The sequence below is a fragment of the Arvicola amphibius genome, chromosome X (assembly GCF_903992535.2).
Source record: "Arvicola amphibius chromosome X, mArvAmp1.2, whole genome shotgun sequence".
NCBI classification, from domain to species: domain Eukaryota; kingdom Metazoa; phylum Chordata; class Mammalia; order Rodentia; family Cricetidae; genus Arvicola; species Arvicola amphibius.
The window spans coordinates 9193858-9216951 of NC_052065.1; the positions used below are offsets into that span (position 1 = coordinate 9193858).

Below are 23094 nucleotides of genomic sequence, written 5' to 3' on the forward strand. Positions count from 1 at the left end.
TGTTTAATTCATCCTTACCTTTAAATAGAAGCCAATATAAATAGGTTTCATACTTTCCTTTCTTACCCATTATCTAGGTCTCAACTCTCTCTCCAAATGAGCCATCTCCTCTTTGGGGTCCACTGTCCCATAGGAAAGTTTCCAGATGATGTAGCTAAGGTTTTAGTGGAATTCCTAGAAGTCTTCAATAGAGATCTTCCTTCTTTGGGAAGAAGCAAACTTTAAAGCTAGGCCAAGGGAGTGAGTCATGACCCATGCTGTGAAACGTAATTGGACTTCCTCAAAGAGACCAAAACGTAATAGGTTTTCCTCAAAGAGACCAAAAAACCAAATAGTCTATGTAGGCAGAGTCCTTCCATGCCCAAGACAATTCTAAAGTTTTTTTTTAAATCTGGGCGCTGCAATTTCTCCACCATATCCTCTCCCAATAGACACCCTGTATCTCCTGGAGAGCATAGCTGGCTTTGGGGAGGAGAGAAGATGTTACTTATTTGTTCCATAGTACAATGAACGTCATTGTGTTCACCTTCCACCAAGGAAAGAACACTACTTCCAAAAGAAGGATTTAAAAATTCCTCCACCAGGTTAAGAGTTCCAGGCAGCAATATTTTCACATATTTCCTTTCTTCTTCAAAGTCTCACTTTGCAGCCACCATGTGGGACTTTCTTTTGTGTGTCTCTATGCTTATATGTGTATCTTTATTTGTGTACATGTGTGTATGTTTATCTGTGTATGCACCTGATGGAGGCCAGAGATGTACGTGTCTTCTCCACTTCTCCACCTCAGTTTTTGAGACAGGATCTCTCACTAAACCTGGAGCTCACTAATAGAGAAACTGACAGAAAGCCCTGGGACTCCTCCTGTCTTTGCTTCTCTAAGTGGTGGGATTACAGGTGCAGGAACCCGTGCTTGGGGTCTTTCATGTGGGTGCTGGGGATTTGACTCTGAGCTGTCTCCCCAGGCATTTCTCTTTTGTGTGGCTTTCTGAAGACTAAAACGTCTGTCTGTATATGGGTTTTAATCAGCTTAACTCAGTAACGAATCACCAGCACCAGAATAGCTGGCGCTCAGGCACTTGTGCTCACACTGACTGTGCTATGTTTTGATCAAATGAGCATGGTTTGTCCTCATAGCAATCCCGTAGGGCGGACACCAATATTACTGGTCTTTAACAGATGATTAAACTGGGCTTCAGTAACTTTTCCAAGACCACCAATGTTAAACACTAGCGATAAAGTTTGAGCCTATTCATCATCGTGAGAGCTTCCTAATCTGATGGTCCTGCAGTTGATCACGAAACCCGATATACTAAAAAACATGCACATACACCCCCCCCACACACTCAGACAGAGACAGAGAGAGAGAGAGAGAGAGAGAGAGAGAGAGAGAGAGAGAGAGAGAGAGAGACCGAGAGACCCCTGCCCTGGGTCCTAAAAGGGTCATCTGAATGAGACCTTGGAGCTGAGGTTTAAAAAGAAAAAAAGTACTGGCATCAATGAAGAAGCAGAAGCCTACAGGCTAGCAGCTGGGACCATGCCAGGAATATTTCAGAGAGCCAGTGATTCTGGGAGATGAGATTGGATGTGTAGTTCGGTTGTTGAGCACTTGTGCAGCACATGCAAGGCTTTGAGTTCAATTCTCAATACCATAAAACAACAGCCACAGAGCCCTCTGAATCTAGGATATGAGAGCTGTAAAACTCTTAGGGAGAAGAGAGAGGTAATCAGTTGTTGGACATCTTATAATGCTTTCCCATAAGGAATTGGGCACCAGTTGAACCTGGAGCCAAAAATGAGTTTCATCAAGATGATCTAATTCCAGAGTTCAATGCTAATCTCATAAGGAAGCTTTTGAGAAGGGATATAAGCAGGCTGAAATATCGCCCTTGCCCTCAGGTATGTTTAAAATGACAAAGAAAAGCAGTAACCCAGTTAAACTTCAGTAGGTATGCAAGGATCTTGGCACAAGCTGTTCACAGACCATTCTTCAAAAACTTTATGGAGGGAAGAACATATATTTAGATCTCGTTACATCTTTTCAGCAGTTTATGAGCCTCAAAGTTGGAAGAACATTTCCAGGTTCCATTTTCACACTGAAGTCAGACATAGTGAAGTCACTCTACCTTACAGCCTAGAAAATCACCAAAAATCGAGAAATGAAACAAGCCCCAAAGACAAGGTTCACTCATAGCCTGAGATAGAATGTATCATTGACTGCGGTCATAGACTGTCTTCAAAGCTGCTCATTCATCTCAAACAGACTCAGATGTGAAGATTTAAATGAAGTAAGGAGAAGTTACCAGAAATTCCAGGAGAGTGTGGAAAGCGAGACAGAGAAGGGGGAAGAGCAAGGGAATCCATAAGAGCCTCGGGAGCACATTACAGAAATGTACCAGCCAAGGACAAAGGGACAGCATTTACCCACCTGTCCCTAGCCCTTTTTGGGTGAGACTTGTTGAAGGCTGTTAATTCTGGGATGGCCTCAGCCTGTCCCAAACTTTCCTTGGGCACAATGTTTGCCCTTGATCTCTGAAAGGAAGCCCAAGTCTCCCAGGGCACACCAGGGGGATACAACCACCACCTGCAACAGAAGTTCTTTTCCTGCTCCGTTTAGTTTATTCAACATATATGTAAACTTTAAAACACTGGAGACCGTGTTTGGTTTTAAGTATATTTCACATTACTGGGGCCAAAAATAGAATTTCTAAATTACCCTGACAAAGTATGTTACAATTTTTTTCCAAAACAAGATGCATCGAAATTCAAAAATACCATCATGGCATATGACTCATTCTGGCGAATGATAAAAGTTCAACAGCAGTATATTTAAGTAAACTTTGGCGAGAAGTTTGAGAAGTAGTAAGAGGGGTGGCTTAGCTCAGTAACTTACTGGGTCCTTCAGCTTAGGTTGACATTGGTGGTGTTGGGGAGGGCTGATTGTGTAAGGAAGGAGCCGGGGGCAAGGAGAGAGGCAGAGTGAGGCTTGGGGACCTGAGACTCTACTTTCCCCATTAACAATTTCTCATGATTCTCTTTTGACTGTTTTGTTATTTAGCGAAAACTCACATTGCATGTGCTATAAACCTGGCACACTTCTTGATGGCTTTCAAGAATTAACTTGAAAAAGAGATAGATTGACACTAAATGATAAAAAGGTCTCTAATTCGAATTTTACTATGTAAGAGATGGATAGTTCTTGAAATGTTTTCTCTCATTAAATTCTAAATCTCACTTTGATGCAGTTATGCCCATACCTATTAGCATCCTCAGTCAAATGCCTTTGGAACTCATGCTTGAGGGAAAAAAGCCTAATATTCTACGAAATACTTTTCAATAGTTACTCTTACCTTTATAAAATCTTTATTATGGTATAAGTTTGTCAGTACTATTCATTCATCATTTCTCTCTGCCCTTCACATTCTTTCTCTCCCCGCTCTCTTCTCTACCTCTGTTCTTTCTTTTTCCCTCACCTTCTTGCCTTTTCACCCCCCATTCTCTCTTACACAAATGGAAAACCTAGAATCTGAACAGAGGCTATCTGGCTCCTGAGTCCAGGCTTAGATCAGAAGATTTTAGAGGCTCCATTTCCTTCATCTGTGAAACCTTGGGTTCCACTTCCAATCTCTCTCTCTCTCTCTCTCTCTCTCTCTCTCTCTCTCTCTCTCTCTCTCCCCCTCCCTCCCCCCCCCCCTCCCCCTCGCCCTCGCGCTCTCCCTCTCTCCCCCCCCCTCTCTCTGTGTGTGTGTGTGTGTGTGTGTGTGTGTGTGTGTGTGAGAGAGAGAGAGAGAGAGAGAGAGAGAGAGAGAGAGAGAGAACAAGAACCAATTGACAGTTACCTTAAGTCAGTAAAGATATCAACAAGGAAGGTGAATGAGAGGTAGTTAATTAATTTGAAGGCCTTTTCAAATAAATCAACACAGTGCAAGAGTCCCAAGAGTACACCATGAAGAGAGGGAGAGGGAGAGGGAGAGGGAGAGGGAGAGGGAGAGGGAGGGGGGGAGAGAGAGAGAGAGGAGAGAATTCTACAAACAAAACGAGAATTACTAAGCAGTCATATGTGATGTTTTGATATAATTCTTCCCTTTTTTGGTTGTTTTTACAGGATTAAAATTAGAATTTTTGTATCTTTTAACATCAGTCTGTCATATAAACATTTTGTGATATCCCACAGATGCCCCTCTAGACATCAGGCTGTACCCTGCCAATGCTAGCAAGCCTCTTTGGCCACTGTCTTTTCAAGGAAGTCTGGTGATCTCTAGAGAACAGTGTCTTCTTTCTCATGTCTCTGCCAATTAGCACAAATGAAGGAAAGCACTCCCAGCTACCCAGAAAGCAGCATGGCTGGTAACATACAAGAATATTTAAGTATCTATTTTTGCAGGCTCCTATACTAGGAACTAGCCAATGTGAATAAATTCATAAGCTTGTACACTAAGTGACTTTTTTTTGCATACTCCATTCTGGAAATGAAGGACGATGATTTGGGCTAGGAAGATGACTCGGTGGTTAAGAGCACATGCAGTTCTTCCAGAGATACCAAGTTCAGTTCCCAGCACCCATGTTTGGAGGCTCACACCGTATGTAACTCCACATAAGGAAACAGGTTTGAGATGTTCAAGTGGCTCAGTTCTCTCCTGCCATGTGATTAGCTCAAGAGTCCTCTCAAGACCTAACACAACATTGCTCTGAGCACCTTACAGACTCCAAATTCTTTCCCATTCTCTTGCCATTTCAAGTCCTCAAAACTCACTAGGGATGACTGAGAAATGATCTTGCCAGACCCAGTTCCCTCCCCCTTCCCCCTTTATTATTCACAACTTATTAAACTTGTTCAGTGAGCTTTATGAAAAGGTCTTGGAGGAAGCAGCACCATGCACAATGGTGAAATGCAAAGGGGGAGGCAAGAAGCAGAATGTGCATTGGAATATAGCTAAACTTTGCCGTCCAAAGCCTTTCCTTTTCTGAGTTTAACGTGTTCACTTCAGACAACTGAGGACATGCAGGAAAAAATAGCTGACTGAAAGACCTTGGCTTTGCTTTCAATTTTCCTGTATTCTGATCATGTGCTATAGAACCCCACCTCTCCATTTACAAACATAGAGGATAGTGGTTCTTGATGATCTGAAAAGCTAAGGTGTATGTTACGGCAGGAGACTTGAACTACTACAATAGCAGAGAGATGTAGGACTCCGTGTGTGTGTGTGTGTGTGTGTGTGTGTGTGTGTGTATGTGTGTGTGTGTGTGCGACAAGAAGTCAGAAGACAATGTTAAGAGTTTCTCCTTGACTGCTGTACAATTTGCTTTTTTGAGACAGTGTCTCTCACTGATCTGAAGCTCATAATATAGGATAGGCCACCTGGATAGTGAGTCCCAGGGTCACTCTTGTCTCTGACTTTCTAGAGCTGGCATTGCAATTAATTGTGCACCACCATGGGAAGCTTTTTCACATTGTTTTGGGGGATTGAATACTTGCAAGGAAAGTGCTTGACCAATTGAGCTATCTCCTTGCAACCCAAGATTTTGGATTGTTATATATAATGGTCCCTAGCACCTCTGTCCTGGATAACTGGAATGGGATCATGGACTCTCCTAGGCCCACTCCATTCCAGAAAGTGTGCACACAAGTCTGCATCATAGACAGTAAACTATTTGGGACTTATTGATCAAATCTGGTTTTCTGGGTTTTTTTTTTGGGGGGGGGGTGTGGTCATGATATAATGATGGCTTTTTTTACATTTTAAGTGGTTGGGAAAAATACAAAGAAAACTAATATTTATGGGATGTGTCAAAATTACATGGAATTCTAAGTTCAGTACCCATAAATAAAGTTTTACTGGCACACGGCCATGCCCATTTGTTTACACCTTATCTATAGCTGTTTTCATGCTACAAAAGTAGAATTTAGCGGTGGCAATGACGACCCTGTGGTTTTCAAATTCTCAAATGTTTATCATCTGGCTCTTTACATAACGGTTTGCCAAGCTCTGGCTTATGTGCACTGAATATGGGGACATGGCTAATGTTCCTGTGTTCTCTGCTTATGTCCTTCCAAGCTATTTATTCCATCTTTAAATAGCTGTAAGCCTGCCTCCCAATCACACAACACTGCTTATTAGCCTTATTAATTCGTGATAATAAAGACAATAGGCCACTGAGCCCTGCCATTGGGCTTCTAGTACCAAGCTCTCACTGCTCAGCATACTGAGTCAATTTATCAGCACACTGAAGGACTAAATTGGTATTTCAGGCTCTGCTTGGCACTCTGAATGTAAAAGTTCCTGGCCAGTGAGGATTTAAAGTCTAACTGGAGAAGCAAGACATCCCCCAGAAAAAAAGCCCTTAATGAACATGACAATGACTTCTACATAGATCTTTGTGAAGAGCCCTTAGAGATGATGGCAATGGATCAATATGTGAACTATTGCTACCACAATAGAGACAAATGCACATATCCTTCTAATTCCAAATCTCTCTTCCATTGAACTATAGGCCTGAAGGCAGGAAGTCATCAAGTGTCATTTCTTTCACTTGAAGAAGATACCATTGTATCCAAGTCCCATTTCCAGTTAGCTGAGTACCTCCCAGAGCCTAAGGCTCTGGATGCCCCTTTCATGATGATTTCCCATGAATGCCCAATTTTTAAACTTTTATTTTTGCATTATAATTATATTTCTCCATTGCTTTTCCTCCTTCCAAACTCTCCCATATGCCCTCTCCACTCTTCTTCAAATTCATCATTTTTCATCAGTTGTTATTGCATATATATATATATATATATATTCAGTCCATATAATGTTATTTGTATGTATGTTTTCAGAACTGACCATTTGGCACTAAACAGCCAACTGGTATATTACTCTCTGGGGTAGATCTCTCCAACTTCAAGGTTTTCTTAAGTACCTATAGTTCTTTGTGTAGACGTTCCTATTCCTGGTGCGGGAGAATTGTCTGTATTCTGTCAATCATGTTTTAAATAAATGCTGATTGGCCAGGCAGGAAGTATAGGAAGGAAAACCAGACAGGAAGTAGAAATTATGCAACAAGAACAGGAGAATTCTGGGAAGGAGGAAGTTGATTCCTCCCACTCCTGCCCAGACCACCGAAGCAGCAGGATGTGATCATCCCCACTGAAAAAGGTACTGAGCCACATGGCTAACATAGATCAGAATAATGGGTTAATATAAGCTACAAGAGCTAATAAGTAGCCTGACCTAATGGGCCAATCAGCTTTATAACTTATAGAGATCTCTGTGTGATTTCCTTTGGGGCTTGCCAGCTGTGGGGTACTGGGCAGGTCAGAAACCCCAACAAGCAGGCCCTGTTCATTGTTACATATTCCCACTTTGACGTGCCCATTGGTGTCATCCTTGTTCAGCTTTTGCTTGGAGAGTCACGTTGGTACAATTTTGTTGGTGTAGAATCTGGTATTACTAGGAGACACAATCTCATAGAAAACTCCCTGTTCCTTTGGCTCTTACAATCATTCTGCCCCATCTTCCACAATGTTTCTTGAGCCTTAGGTATGGTAGTGTTTTGTAGATGTATTCATTGGAATTGACATCCAGAGCTCTGTGTTTTGATTGGTTGTGGTTTTCTGCAGTGGTCTGTAGCTGTTACAAAAAGATGTTTCCTTGATGAGTAGTAAGGACTATACTAATCTGTGGCTATAAGGGGCTATAAGGACAAATGTTTATAGACTGTTGTTAGGGATTATGTTGGTATAATAAATTGATGATTCTCCTCCAGTTACTATGATTTCAGTAGCACTGAATAGTTAGCTAGGTTTCCAATACTAGGCATTGTTTCCATCTTGTTAAGTGAGTCATCAAGTTATGTAAACCACTACTGTACCCTTAGAGTTATTGTGCCATGCTGGACATTGATGTGGTTCATAGCATCATGGCTGAATAGGACTGTTAGCTGCCTCCCTTTTTAGGATGCTTGCATAGTGCCTTCTGGTACCCTGAAAGCTAGTTTTCAGAGATGGGGCAAGACCATTGCTCTCTAAAACCTGTGTCTTCCCTTAAGGCACAAGTAAAAAATGGTTTAAAATAAACACTGGGCCGAGCTTCTGAAGTCCAGTCAAAGAGAGGGAGAAGGGATCATATGAGCAAAGGGGCCAAGACCATGATGGGGACATACACAGAGACAGCTGACCCGAGCAAGTGGGAGCTCACTGACTCCGGACTGACAGCGGGGAACCAGTATAGGACCAAACTAGGCCCTCTGAATGTGGGTGACTAAATGTGGAGCAGTCTGTGAGGCCACTAGCAGTATAATCAGTATTCATCCTTAACTGGCTCTTTGGAGCCTATTCTCTATGGATGGATACCTTACTCAGCCTAGATACAGGGAGCAGGGCCTTGGTCCTGTCTCACCTTGATATGCCAGACTTTGTTGACTCCCCATGGGAGGCCTTACCCTTTCTGAGGAGTGGATGGGGATTGATGGAATTAAGGAGGTGAGGGGAGCAGGAGGAGGAGAGATGGGGAACTGCAGTTGGTATGTAAAATGAAAAAACTTTTAAATAAGATTTTTTTAAAAAAATACTGAATACTGACTATATTTATGAGCATTCTGCGGCACATGCCTTCTTCACACTATCATTTCAGTTTTCAGTTCACTTTTTAATTCCACTTTTGTTGACAATCTAAGAAAAAAATGTGCTCTAATTCTTCTGTAATGTGTTTGATCAACTAATGTAATAACAGGCAATATCTAATTAGATAATCACCCAATAATGAGATTCTTTTAAAATTTAGTTTGGATCATCATATTTTAGAAGGCATTCCCAGGGCTAGAGAGATAGCTCAGTGGTTAAGTGCTCTTGCTGTCTTTGTAGAGGACCTGGGTTCAATTTCCAGCACCCATTCGGTGACTCACAATCATCTGTAACTACAGTTTCATGGGACCCAACACTTTCTTCTGGCCTCTGAAGGAACCAGTCATGCAAATGGCGCATAGACACACATACAGAAACAACATCCATATAATAAAATAAAAAATAAAAGATTTTTTTAGAAAAGCATTCCCCATAGGTTTTTATGGAAAAAAAACTACCTGCTGTTTTATTGTAACATAATTTTTCATTGTTCTGAAAACTGTGTTTAAAGCACTTTTCCTAACAGACATTTTACCCAGATGTGACACTGCCTAACTCAACAGAACAGAACAAAACAAAACGAAATTAGCAAAGGGCAAAAGGAAACATTGAAAAGCTTGAAAGTGACCTATAGTTCTATTTATATGTAGACAGTGTAAAGAAACAAATGAGTCACACAGACATGTTATTATCACAGTAAGTCCTTCTGCTCAAAAATAAATTTCCTTATTGCCAAATTTTATATTCCCCCTATCTCTTTAATATAATCTTCAGTAGTTTTCAGTGGCCAATTAACCTGAGTAGAATACAAAAGAAAGAGACAGAGATGAAAGAAATAAAGATGAAGAACAAAAAGGAGGAAGGCAAGGGAGACGGGAAAATAATAAAGAAATAAAACTAAAAATAGATTTCCATAGAACCCAGCTATGCCACTCCCGGGTGTTTACCCAAAGGACTCCAAGCTAATATATCACAGAGCTATTTGCACATCAGCGTTTATTGCAGCACAATTCATAATAGCTAAGCGAGGGAATGAACCCAAGTAGCCAACAACAGAGGAAGGGGTAAAGAAAGTGTGATGTAGATTGGAATTTTTTTCAACTATGAAAAAGAACCAAGTCATATCATTTTCAGGAAAATATGTCTTATTTCTTTTCCTGTTGCTGCAATAAAATACACAAAAACAAAAACAACACAGAGGAGAGCTCATCTTGGCTCACAGTTCTAGGTTATATAGTACTTCATGGTGGCGAAGTCGCAGCAATAAGAGCTTGAAGCAACAGGTCACATTAAGTCCCCATGAAGAAGAAGGGTCCCATAAATACCTATGTGTTGCTCCTCAGCTCCCTTTTTTTGGTAATACAGCCCAGGATCCCCTGGCACCGCCCACAGTGGGCAGGCCTTCCCACCTCAGTGCATGTCATAAAAATAATCCCTCATAGACCTTCTCAGAAGCCCTTCTCCCAGGTGATTCAAGATTGCATGGACAATGAAAACTATCAAGCCATGGTTACAAAGACATCATATGCTTTCTTTTACACCTGGCTCCTAGATTTTATATTAGATACATAAACCATGCATGGATATATAATGTGAAAGTAGAAGGAAAATTACCTGAAGAACCAAAAAGGACTAATGAGAAGAAACGAGAGGGAGAACAGGGGAAGAGTAGAGTAGGGTGTGACACTTGCTCAGCATTCAATTTGTATTTGTATGAAAATAGTCTTATGTAACCCACTATTGTGTACAATATAATGATACATAATGGCTTTTACGATCAAACTCAAACTGGTAAAGTGGCCCTATGGTGACCAGCCTCAATCAGTACATCAACTCCATACACACTGCAGGCTCAGGGGACATTTTGGAAGAGGAAAGATTGCAAGAGCCAGAGGACCAGGACACCACTGTGAAATAGTGTCTTCTAGACATAAAGAGTTTCTGAAAGAATCCATTTCTCCAGGGACAAGTCCCTATTCAGTCCCAAGGGTCATCTATAAACATGCATACAGTATGGACAACACTAATTTGACTTAGTCTTAGTAGGATGTGTACATTTGTGAGTGTGTAAATGGAGATTGTAGTTTCGTTTTCCAGCTGCCCAGACCCGAATAATCACACAAAAACTATATTAATGCCAACACTGTTTGGCCAATGGCTCAGGTGTATTTCTAGCTTGCTCTTACATCTTAAATTAACCCATTTTTATTAGTCTATGTATTTCCATGTGGCCATGGCATTACCTCATTTTCTACATGTCTTGTTTCCTCTGCAGATGGCTGGCATATTTCTCCTTCTGCAGCTACATGGCATCTCCTTAAGTCTACCTTCTTTCTCCCTTTATCTCTCTTTGATTATCCAGCCTAACTATATTCTGTCCTGCCATAGGCCAAAGCAGCTTCTTTTTTAACCAATGGTAATAAAACATATTCACAACATATGGAGGGGCATTCCACATCATGAGTGTGTGTGTGTATGTATGTGTGTATCTATATCATATGCATTGTCACATATGTATGAGACAATAATAATTACAGAAAAAGAGGCAATGAATTTGAGAAACAGTGGGAGACATAGGAGAAACTAGAGGAGAGAGGGAGGGGTGGACATGATATAAATACAGCACTCACGTATGAAGTTCTTAAAAAATATTAAATAATGAAATTTAAAGAAACACATCTTAAGAACACTCTGGCTCTTCCCATGAAATTCCAACCCTTACAAACACATTATGTAACTAAATTTCAGCTTCAACTCCTGCTCACTGGGCTGAGAGTCCCGGCCTAGTTTCAGGATCCCTGAGGCTTTGATGCTCCCACACTCTCCGCACTCTCCATAGTAGGTACTGCTGCAGACCTCTGCTGAGGTTTCTGACTGACTCACTTTGAAGTGAGCCAGAACTCGGTTCTCTGATGCTAAATTGCTGAGAGGGTTTGAGACCCTCAATGCTGACCTCACAGGCCCAACTAGGTAGCTGGAAACTCCGAGTTAGCAGAGCTGGGCTGAGCAAACAAACGCCCCTTTCAGCGCAGCTTAGAAGGCCTTTCAGAGAGATGGGGTAAACTTTTCCACTTCTGATCATGACAAACTAGCTGGTGACCGGGCAGAGCTTCAAGAACAAAATGTTAGGGAAAAAAATCTTTTTGAAACCCATCAGAGGCAAACCAAGGTGATAATAATGCGAGAAGCTGGAATCCTGGGGAGAAATGAAGTGCAGATGAAGGCTGGCATTCTGCATTATTCTCCCTTGAAGCCTTCACAGATTTCAAGCAGCTATTGGGTGAAGAGGGGTAATTAGTGCAATCCAGGAGCCCCTGAAGGAAGGGCTTCCAGGCTAACAGCCTGGAGGTTAAGCTGAGATCCCCAGAGAGATAATGGTCAGCAGAAGAGAAAAACTGGAACTGGACCAGGTTACAGCTTGGGCATGATGTACCCCCAAATGCAGACTAACGCTCACAGAGGCCACAGATCCCCTTCCAATTTGTTCAGTTCCAGTTAAGGTTGATTCAATACTACCTTCCAGCTACCAACAAGAGCAAAGGCTATATTTTCTGAAGATAATAACACCCAGAGCCTCAACTTACCTACAGGTTTTCATACACAAACATAGGCATTCAAACAAAAATTGCTTGGTCATGCAGGAGACAAAATATACGTAGGTTGCCATAAGACAATGAAGAAAAAGTTACAATGGAAAGAGATTTCCCCAAACTGACTAAAACCTTCAGGACACAGATTGAAGAAATACTATGAACCCCAATAATGGGAACAAACAAACAAACGATACATCTATATGCACCACAGTAATACCATTCAAAGTTGAAAAAAGACAAAAAATATTTGATTAGAAAAAAACCACAATATTGTTAAAGAAACTGCAATAAAACTGTGACTTCAACAGAAGAATTCATGATGAATATGAATGGTAAGAGCAAAGTGTCAAGAGACAGAAACCCTCCTCTCAGAATTCTGAAAATATTCTCCAAAAGTAAACCCCAAATAAGGCAGTTTCAAACATAAACCTAGAGGACATGTCGCTACTGAACTCACTACTAACTGGGACACCATAGGGAGTTCTTTGGCCAGGAGGAGACTGATCTCTAGAGATCACAAAGGAAAGGAGAATGCAGGAAAGACAAATAGGAAGATACAGCAAAATCTAAGGGAGCATAGGGAGGGGAGGATGGGAAGGGAGTGGGGGAGGGAGAGGAGAACAAGAGGGATCAGGAAGGTCCAGTTGGAGGAAGGTTGCAGAGAGAGAGAGAGAGTAAAGAAAGAGATAATCTTCGTAGAGGGAGCCATTATGGGGTTAGCCAGAAACCTGGTACTAGGGAAATTCCCAGGAAACCACAAGGATGATCCCAGCTAAGACTCTAAGCAATAGTGGAGAGGGTGCCTGAACTGCCTTTCCATTGTGATCAGATTGATGACTACCTAATTGTCGTCATAGAACCGTCATCTAGTAACCGATGGAAGCAGATGCAGAGATCCACAGCGGAACACTGAGCTGAGCTCCCAGAGTCCAGTCAAAGGAGGGAATGAGAATGTAAGCAAAGGGGTCAAGAACATGATGGGGATACCCACTGAAACAGCTTATCTGAGGTAATGGGAGCTCACTGACTCTAGACTGACAACAGAGGAACCAGCATAGGACTAAACAAGGTCCTCTGATTGTAGGTGACAGTTGTGTGGCTTGGGCAGTTTGTGGGGCCACTGGCAGTGGAATCAGTATTTATCCCTAGTGCATGAACTAGCTTTTTGGAGCCTTTTCTCTATGGATGTCCTACCTCAAGTGATGTGACAGACTTTGTTGACTCCCCATGAGTCTCTCTGAGGAGTGAATGGGAAGTGGTGTGGGGAAAAGGTGAGGGAGCAGGAGGAGGAGAAAACACTTGGGGAGAAAAAGGTTTATTTCACCCCCAGTTCCATGTAACAGTTCATCATCAAAGGCAGTGAGGGCAGGAACTCAAGCAGGGCAAAAACCTGGAGGCAGGAGCTGATGCAGAGATCCTGGAGGGGTGCTGCTCACTGACTTACTCCCCATGGCTTGCTCAGCTTTCTTACAGAACCCAGGACCACTCGCCCAGGGATAGCACCACCCATAATGGGCTCACTCCTCCCCCATCAATCACTAATTAAAAATGCCCTCAGGCTTGCCTACAGTCTGATCTTCTGGAGGCAAGTTTTCAGTGAGGCTCCCTCCTCTCTAATGTCTTGTGTCAAGCTGACATACAACTAGCCAGCACAGAAGGTAAGAAAAGAGAGACAAATTATAGACCAGGTGCAAACAATAAAAAAACAAGTAATAAGGTAAGATCTTTGATTTAGATATATAAGTAGTACTGAATTTACCAGCGTGTGTTCGTAAAGCAGAAGCCTGTGACCAAATTTACAAGTATCAAGGGTATTGCACCAATTTGCTTGTGTTATTGAAAATCACAAAAATACCAAGAGTGGTGAAGATAACAAAAGGCTCATAGTAGGTGTCATTCATCAAATGAGTACTTAAGATTACTCAAAACACAAGAAAATGGAACTACTGTCAACTTTAGCAGCCTATATAGGAAGCAAAACTTGATAGTGGCTGCAGCAGTTTGAATGTCCTCCCTCCAACGAAAAAACTTAGGGTTGAAATTTGGTTGCCATTCAAGCAGTACAGTGTTAATAGGTGGGACCTTTAGGGAGTGGTTAGATTATGAGGTCTCCGACCTTAGTAATGGATCAATGCCCTTGTTGCAGGAATGCATTAGTTTCACCAACAGTGAATGACTACTTTTTACAGTTTAGTGAATTTGTTTTTGTTATATTTTTTGCATGTATGTATCATTGTGCTTTTGTTATATTCACCCCTCTGCTATTGTTAATTTTTCTCCTTCCCAATAGTCCTTCAATTTTCAAGTCATATATATATATCATATATATATATATAGCAAAGAAAGAAATTCTCAGGAAAACAATCATGGATTGTATGTAGTCAGGAGAATGGAAGACATATCCACACTAAAGCTGTAAATGAGCACTTATGCCAGATTTATTCGTCATTATCCCAAGCATGGGCCCTCGCCCCTTGCTAGCACTTCTTGGATGTCACAGCCTACAGAACAGTAAGCTAAATACATTTCTTTTGTTGATAATTTACTCGGCTTGTAGTATTCTGTTGTAACAAGAGAAAAACAAGATTAAGACAACAGTTTTCAAAAACTCTATAATTCTAAAGGTTGATATGGGATAGGCTCAATAATGAGTTGTGGAAGTTGGATGGAAACTTTTCTAACCTCTAATAAAAACTGACTGTAATCGTCTGTGGTAGAACACAGCTGTACCCTTCTAATTTCCGTTTGAAATTTTTCTCCTCATTGTAATGTCAAATTTTCACTTTTCAAGGACATTGTAATTGCAAGCCATGGTACCCTATTTTTGTTTTTTGAGAATTTCACACGAGTACCGTATTTACACCATTTCCATTCCGCCTCCTCATCCAACTCCTCCCATGTTTCTCCCAGTTGTTCTTAATCCATGACCTTTCCTCCTAGAATTCTAATTTATGCATATAATATACACATGCATGTAGAAATACAGTCCGCAGTGTCTATTTAGTGTTGCTCTTATGCACATGTGTGCAGTGCTGACCAAGCGGGAATGGATAAGCTACCAGGGGGGCTCATTTCGGGGGAAGACTGATTCTAATTTCTTATAGAAATGACTGTTCTCAGGACTGGGAGTGCGGCTCAGCTGTAGAGTACATGTTTAGCATGCATGCCTAAGGTTTTCAGTTCAGCCTCAAGCGCTTAGAAAGAAAGCAAAGGAAAGGAAATAATATGTCCAGATGATGGTTATTTTAAGAGGAGACAGATGAGGATGGAGCCAAAATATTTAAGAAAACAAGCATGGTCAATCCAGGAAAGTAGTTAGTGGGTATTATCATACTTTTCTAAATTTTGTGATGACTATGGAATTTATTAACTCTTTTAACTTGTAATTCATTTGACTATCAACTCTACTGTATAAGTTCTAAATGACTTTAAATATTTGTTTATTAAACTTTTTGTTCAAAATTTCTTTTGGGTTTTCTCTTTTAAAAACACTCCGCAGTTTCCACAAATCCTAGCTCCTGTCATCTGTGGCTGGCGCCATTGTTGTTCTTGTGTTACTCTGAATCATCAGAGGAAATGAACATGATTTGCAGATCATAATCAAGTATTCTAGGTGTATCCGGTTTGAGCCATCTGAATTCATTCATCCCTTTATTCCTCCTTTCATGAATCTTTCATTTCATCTACTCAGCAAAGATATCTTGAGCACTCAGTGCCGGCTAGAAACTGCTCTCGTATCATAGAATGCATTAACAAATGAGATAGATTCCTACTTTAAATGTCTATATAATCAAGCGTGTGCCCACCCTGTGTGCACATGTGTACAGAGATCAGCAGTTGACATTATTGCTCTTTATCTTATAGTTTGAGACCGGGACTCTCACCAAACCAGAACAATTCAGATTGAATGGCTGGCCAGCAAGCCCCCAGTATCTCTCTGTCTCTGGCTCCCCAGTGCTGAGATTACGGGCATGTTTTGGGAATCTAACTCATATCCTCATGTTAGCATGACAAGCACTTGGCCAAATGAGCCATCCCCCCAGTCCCCAGACTCCCATTTTTCATGCTTATGTAATTACAGTATGACAAAAAACAAAAACAAAAACAAAGAAGGAAAGAAATTCTCAAGAAAAATAATCATGGACTATACGTACTCGGGAGAATAGAAGACATACATTCACGCTAAAGCTGTAAATGAGCACTTATTCCAGATCTATTCGTCATCACCCCAAACCGAAAACACTCCTACCGATCACGAACAGGAGGACAGATAAATAAACCATGGCACATTGATGCTGTGAATACGACACAGCAAAATAGGAGTGGGTTACTTGCACATGCAATACAGTGTGGTAAAAGGAACCAGACTATATGCTACCATTTATGGAACATCCTGGAAAAGATGGAGGTTTTCAGGAGCTGAGGTGGAAGGAGGAGGTACGCTCCAAAGGGACCAGAAAGAATTTGAGGAGGCGAAAGAAATGATATTTATTTGGACTGTGTTGGTGAAGGTGATGTGGTGAGGGTGGGGAATATCAAGGCTTATTGATGTGCCCCCCCCCAAGAACTTACTATGTATAACTTACATCCCAATAAACCTGAAAAAAAGAAATAATGTGGTTGGCGGGATGGCACTGGCCAGTTTGTTACACTAAGGGGCCAAAGAAGGTCTCTTAGAGAAGGCCACTACTGTGGAAAAGAAACCATTTGGATGTCCCTCTTTGCTTTTACTCAGAGGTGAAAAAGAGGAAAGCTTCTGTTTTCCATTTTATGCTGAAAGCATGTGTTTTAATTAAGAGAGAATTTATGCAACCCCACACACCAGGAAGATTTATAAGTGCAAGAATGCAAATTTGGTCTATTTTTAAAGAATGTTATTGACAGGCACAGTTCAAAAAAAAAACCTCACCAGGGAGCCCTTTCATGAGATGCTGCGTGTTTCATGATGAAGTTTGTGCTTTTTTTTCCGTCATGCATATTAAGTTGCCAGAAATGATACTTAATTAATCACATAAAAGCCTGACACTTAAAAAGATAACGTGTGAGAGACAAGATGAAGGATTTTGTTGCCCACCTCTCTCTCCTCTTCTACCTCATTCCAGTTGAGAGAGAGCCTGGCTGGGAAGCCCACTTCCGCAGCACCTGGACCATACTCATTCCCAAACCTGGTGGCTGCAGCGCTGCTTCACCATGGCTATGGGCAGACACAAGTTATACTTCCTTCCAGAGTGACAGCTTATGCCTCTGAAAACCAAACTCTAGAGAACTTGGAACTGGCAGCCCACCCAACCTCCTCTAACTGAGGGACTTTTTTTGGATGGATGCTTTAGAAGAAACTAAACTGAATCTTCTTTTTTTGTGAGGAAGAAATAAATCTTCTCAGAATCCAGGAAGCTAGGCATAGTAGCCAAAGACCTGTTGACGTGAACAGAGATAAGGATCCTTTCTGTCTTGGATCACTCAGCACCTTCTTTTAGAACAGCCCGATTTTGAGCCGGTAGCTCCCAATGTCAGGAGAAGGGAAATGGAATCCGACTGTAGTTTGATTGTTGCTAAAGAAAGTGTCAAGTTTTGCTAAAGAATTTGTGGCTTGCAGTGAGGAGAGTAAGGCTTTAATTTCCCTTCCCTCCAAGTTTGTCCTGAAGGTTAAATCACATCACGTGTTTCTTGTTTCTATGTTAAACAAGGGTTGGAACTTGAAAAATTCCTGCTTCGACTGCTAGCTGCTTGCTTAGAGTGTGTGATCACTGCTCAAACATCAACCAGACTGTGGTTCCTCAACTCTTATAAGTAGACTGGACCCTGGGTGTTAAGGGGGATATGAACTTTCTAGAGCTTCCCAGTGCTGAGAAGGCACAGAGACACGTAAATCTCTAGGGCTTGTTGGTCAAGCAACCTAGCCTACTTGGTGAATTCTAAGCTGGCAAGAGACTCTGTCTCAAAAAACGACCAACCAACCAACCAAACAGGAAACATGGACAGCTCCTGAGGCTGACCATTGGCTTCCACACACACATGTATGCGCATGCACACAATTCTCTCTCCCCCTCTCTCTCTCAAAACAAGACAAGCTACTAAATGCTGCCATTTTACTCTGCCATTTTACAGGTAATTATGCTAAGGCCAGAAAGTTATTTAAGCAACTCGATCCAACTCCCCCACATGGATAGCAATAACAGATAAATGTCTAAAACACAGGCCTGTTGGTGCCCACCCAAGCCTATGCATGGGGATAAGAAATGGAACCGTATACTTGTAAGAGAAAGAAGCATGTTGAAGAGTGGACTCAACAAGATGGGACCACGCACAAGTGCATTAGTGTATGTGTGAAGGCACCTGAGCAAGTGCAAATGGAGAGAGAAGACAGGAACCAAAATTGGAGGGGTTGTAATGTGAACCTGAAATTGGTCAGCTGTGGTAATCTTAGGATTCCACTTACTGAGACGACCTTGAAATCTCCCTTTTTTTGGCATGGTGGCATTGGCATAAAGCTTTCTAGGACCATGTTCTTTCCTTAGTAACAAAGACTCAATCACCTGTGGATAGAGAGGGCTGCAGAAGGGCGGTTGACATGAGCACTGGCATCGCTGCCAATCTATGGTGGGTAGACACAGACGATTGCTACTGTGAGTCCCACTCACAAGATGGAAAGCTTGTTTCAGAAGCTTCAGGTGGGGCCTAGGTTTCTGTAGGGTTTGGAAAATCCCCTTTGCTTATGATGATCATCCTCCCTGGACAGTTTGGTTGGCCTTTTACCAAGCTATCATAAATGGAGGCTCATCTGGAAACTGCCAATATTTATTAAGTATAGGCACTCATAACTAATGCATTTCAGACTTGAACATGTGCCTGAAAGAAATAAAGTATTATGCCAACCAAGAGATATAAAGTCCCACCTCTAAGAAGCCATCTGCAATTGATAGCTGTTGAGAGAGGGAAAATCGATTGTCTTCAATAGAGTGGCACACCCCAGAGCAGGACACATGCTCAGGAGCAGCTGACCAATACAAAATAGACCCCATGCTTGTCTATTTGTGTGTGTGTGTGCGTGTGTGTTTGTGTGTGTGTGTTTTGTTGGTTTATTCCTTTTTTTTTTAAAGAGAAGAGCATGAAGTTGGGGAGGTGGGGAGGTGTTAGGATCTGGGAGGAGTTGGGGAAGGACAAAGAATATGATCAAAATATATTGTATGAAATTTTGGGGAAAAAAAGAAAGAAAACCACCAGGCAGTGGTAGCACATGCCTTTAATTCCAGTACTCGGGAGTCAGAGACAGGCAGAGCTCTGTGAGTTTGAGGCCAGTCTGGCCTACAGAACGAGTTCCAGGAAGGCTCCAAAGCTACAGGGAAATCCTGTCTTGAAAAACAAAAACAAACAAACAAAAGAACAAAACAAAAAAGAATAGAATACCCAGAAAAGGTTCTCAGTCCCAAATAAGAAATACACCAATGTTCATCGGGATAACTGAGGTCTTTTCTTTTAGTGGGATCTTGCACATAATCAAAAAAACTACTGCTAAACACACCAACACGGATGGATAGCACAAAACTCTGCCAAGCATAAGAAGTCAGATAAGTTGTATTCATTGTATGATTCCATATGAATACAATAAATAATACTGGGCGAATGAAATCAAAGTAACAATTGCCTCTCAGGAATGGGCAAGGTACTGGAAACCTTTAATATCTCAACGGTGTAGTGGCTACACAGTTACATGGACATTATGTAAAACACTGAGCTGCTCACTTACTCTACTGTGTACATAGATGACACATTGGAAAGTATAGAATTCATATTTACATTGCCAAATCCATAAGGCCGTTGTAAGAATCTTGTAGCTTTCAAACATAAGAGAAATAGAAAAGTACAGTCTTGTGTTATCATCCAACTGGCAGGCCGCTGAAGGCAGTGTGATGCAGCACCTGTAATTCTGGTGACCCAGCAGCCTTTGCAAGGCCCAGCCAAATACAGAAAGTTAGTGAGGACACACTGCAGCTGCGGTGGCATTCAACTCAGCTTTGCACGGGGAGCTTTCCCTGGCTGCTGATGGTGAGTTGGGTTTGCTCTGCAACTCTGGGAAGAGGGTCCCTGCAGCTGCGGCTTTCCATTCCATGCTCTCCCTTTCCACTCTGTTCGCCTCCCCGAGGAGACAGTAAACACCATCTGGCCCACTGCATTCACCAGCCCGGAAACCCAAATCTCTTCTTCCCATCAAGAAAATTATGCTCAGCCTGACGTGCCCTCCACCAGTGGAAACCAGCCATGGAGCTTCGGCCAGCTCCAAAGTTTGCTGGCCCCGAAACGAACACAGAAAAGTATCTGTGGTCATCAGTACCCTGGGGGTGGGGGGGGGAGGCGAAAAGGCAGAGTGTGAGGAAGATGAGGGTGAGTGGAGAATCCCTGTCTGCTCCACACAGTCCCCTCACTGCTGAATCATTCCTTTTAAGTCTCTGAGAATATCATCTGTACTGAGCAGTGTACTTTAAGTAGCTTAGGATAAACACATGGCCACAGACACTGATAACACTATCTTTATTTGTCCATTACTTACCAAGGCCGGCTCACCTGAGGACGGTTTGTTCCTTTACAAAAAGAAACTCCAACACCACATGTATTGAGACGTAGGCCATTTTCTTCAGATTCTAAACCTTTAAGAAATGCACCCATGCTTTTTCCAGTATACACACTGGTCCTATGGATCCTTAATATATACCATAGAGTTGAGTTAACAGCTTGTAATCTCTGGTCCGCTCGACCTGTTTGTCTTACTTTAGCTAGTTAGCATATGCTGTATCTGATAGTCTAATCATTTCTGTATTCAGTCTTCAGAACATTAGATATGGTCAACAATGTATGTGAATATCCTGCAAGTATTTCTTTCCTTGCTTGTTCAAACATGGATTTTATTTTTTTAACATGGTGGATGTTTGATAAATGCATGGGAACAGGTTTTAAGATTATGTCAATGCAAAATCACACACATATATGTATATATGTATATATGTGTGTGTATTATATATATATGTATATATATATATATGTTCACAAAGATATATTTTTCCAGAATAAAAGTGGACATCCAGCCCACTAGGCTCCAAAGACATTGAACATAGAAGGGCATTAATAAAGCTATTAAAATTAGAAGTCAACCTTGAACAACACTTGCTTAGCCAGACCAAAAGGAGCAATCATGTTTAAATGCACTGAAGGACAACTTAGAAAAATCAACACACAATTGTTCTGTTCAGACACACCTAAAAATCAGCTGTAAGAAAAGTTAAGACTGTCCCAGGAAGACAAAGTTCTGAGAAATGGAGCCTATTTTTCTTTCTCAAAGATTTCACAGAGGGGCAGTGGAAACGTCTCTGTTTTCTGAAAGGTTCTGAATTGCTTCTAAGACACATTAGCCTGATATTGAAACTATGGGGTGTGATCGTCCTTTTCACTGCTCAATTAATTTTTTAGGGAGGAAGAAGACAGGATAGACAGTAATTTTTCTTCAGACCAAAAAATGTCTCTTGGTCTCAGGCTTAGAGATTTAATTCTCATTTGTTTCCCCCTGTCTCCACCATTCACTCATTTTTCTTTTCTTAAACTAATATGCCATACTCCAGAAGTAATTTCCAGAACAAAACCATGCCTGGAAGGGAGTTTGAATTTGAGTAAAACTTCCCTTTCCTGAAGGCAGCTCTCCTGTGTGGTCCACCACCCCAAGAGAGGACATTAAGTTCCAATCAGTACTTACCTGTCTGCGGACAGTGCTGTAAGTGTGAAGACAGACACCCCCACTGAAGTAAGCTGGATAAAGGGGATCAGTTTGCAACCGATCCTGCCAAAAAGCCATCTGTCAGCCAGGTACTTGCTGGCATCCACAGGGGCACATGTTACCAGCAGCAGCAGGTCTCCCAAAGCCAGGCTAGAGATGAACAGGTTTGGCACATTTCGCATGGACTTGACTGTACAGAAGATCTTGATCAGGGTGATGTTGCCAATGAGGCCTATCACGATGATAATCCCATAAACTGCAGGAATGATATAAATGATTCCCGGGTGGAACCAGTTGTCCATCTTGGGGGGATTCAGACTTTGATTGAAGGTGGTGTTGCAGTACAGGAAAGAGTCCACTTCCAAGTTCAGGTGGGAACAATTGTTCAGAGCCATCTCAAGACCTCTCTCTAAAAAAGTACCTTTAAGATGCTGCTTCTTAACTTCTGGTTTTGCAGTCAGGTGATGAAGTTAAGATATGTGTTAGGCTCTTGATCCCCTTTAGTAAAAACACTCTGAATGCACACGCACTGGTATTCCAAAATCTAGCTTAGTACATTGATGTTGGTTCTGCCCCAGCCTCCACACCACCAGTGAGCAGCACAGTGTAAATGCCCTAAGTTAACAAGCAACAGAAACTCAGCCCAAAGAAAAGCTTAAGATTAAGCCCAATCTGTCCCAGCTTTTCCTACCTCCATTCTAGTCTGAGTCCCTCTGGCTGCAGTTTACCAAGAACTTTGGGATTGCTATTTTCACACAGCATTTCCCGTCTTTCCTGATATGTAGAACCTTGAGGTTTAAAGTAGGTAGAAAAAAACTGCACCAAGAAAGCCTCCAATCCTATAGGCAGGATGCTTTGCACGTCACTGGCTTCCCCAGCAAACAGCAGCTCTCCTGAGCTGGGGCTCTGAAGAGGAGCCAGGACCATGTATAGACAGCGAATGCCAGCCCCCTGCTGGACGCTTCAATCACTGCCCAGCTGCCGGCTTTCTCCAAATGAGAACCAGCCAGCAGATCGCAACTCCTGGGGCTTAACAGATAGATAGCTTTCTTTGCCTTTTCATTTAAGCCAGCAGCACCTATGGTCGGTATTTAATAAATGCTGCTCTCTGCAGCCTGGAGCTATCTCTGATACTA

General features: G+C 41.9%; 1 protein-coding gene across 1 annotated transcript in view; it reads right to left on the reverse strand.

Moving 5' to 3' along the window:
• The window catches only part of Grpr (gastrin releasing peptide receptor), a 34465-nt gene extending 12112 nt beyond the window's left edge, over positions 1–22353 (reverse strand). Inside the window, exon 1 of the mRNA XM_038317424.1 lies at positions 21938–22353. Within this exon, the coding sequence (XP_038173352.1) occupies positions 21938–22353 (416 nt within the window). The remainder of the gene's footprint in view (positions 1–21937) is intronic.
• Positions 22354–23094: the final 741 nt, after the last annotated feature.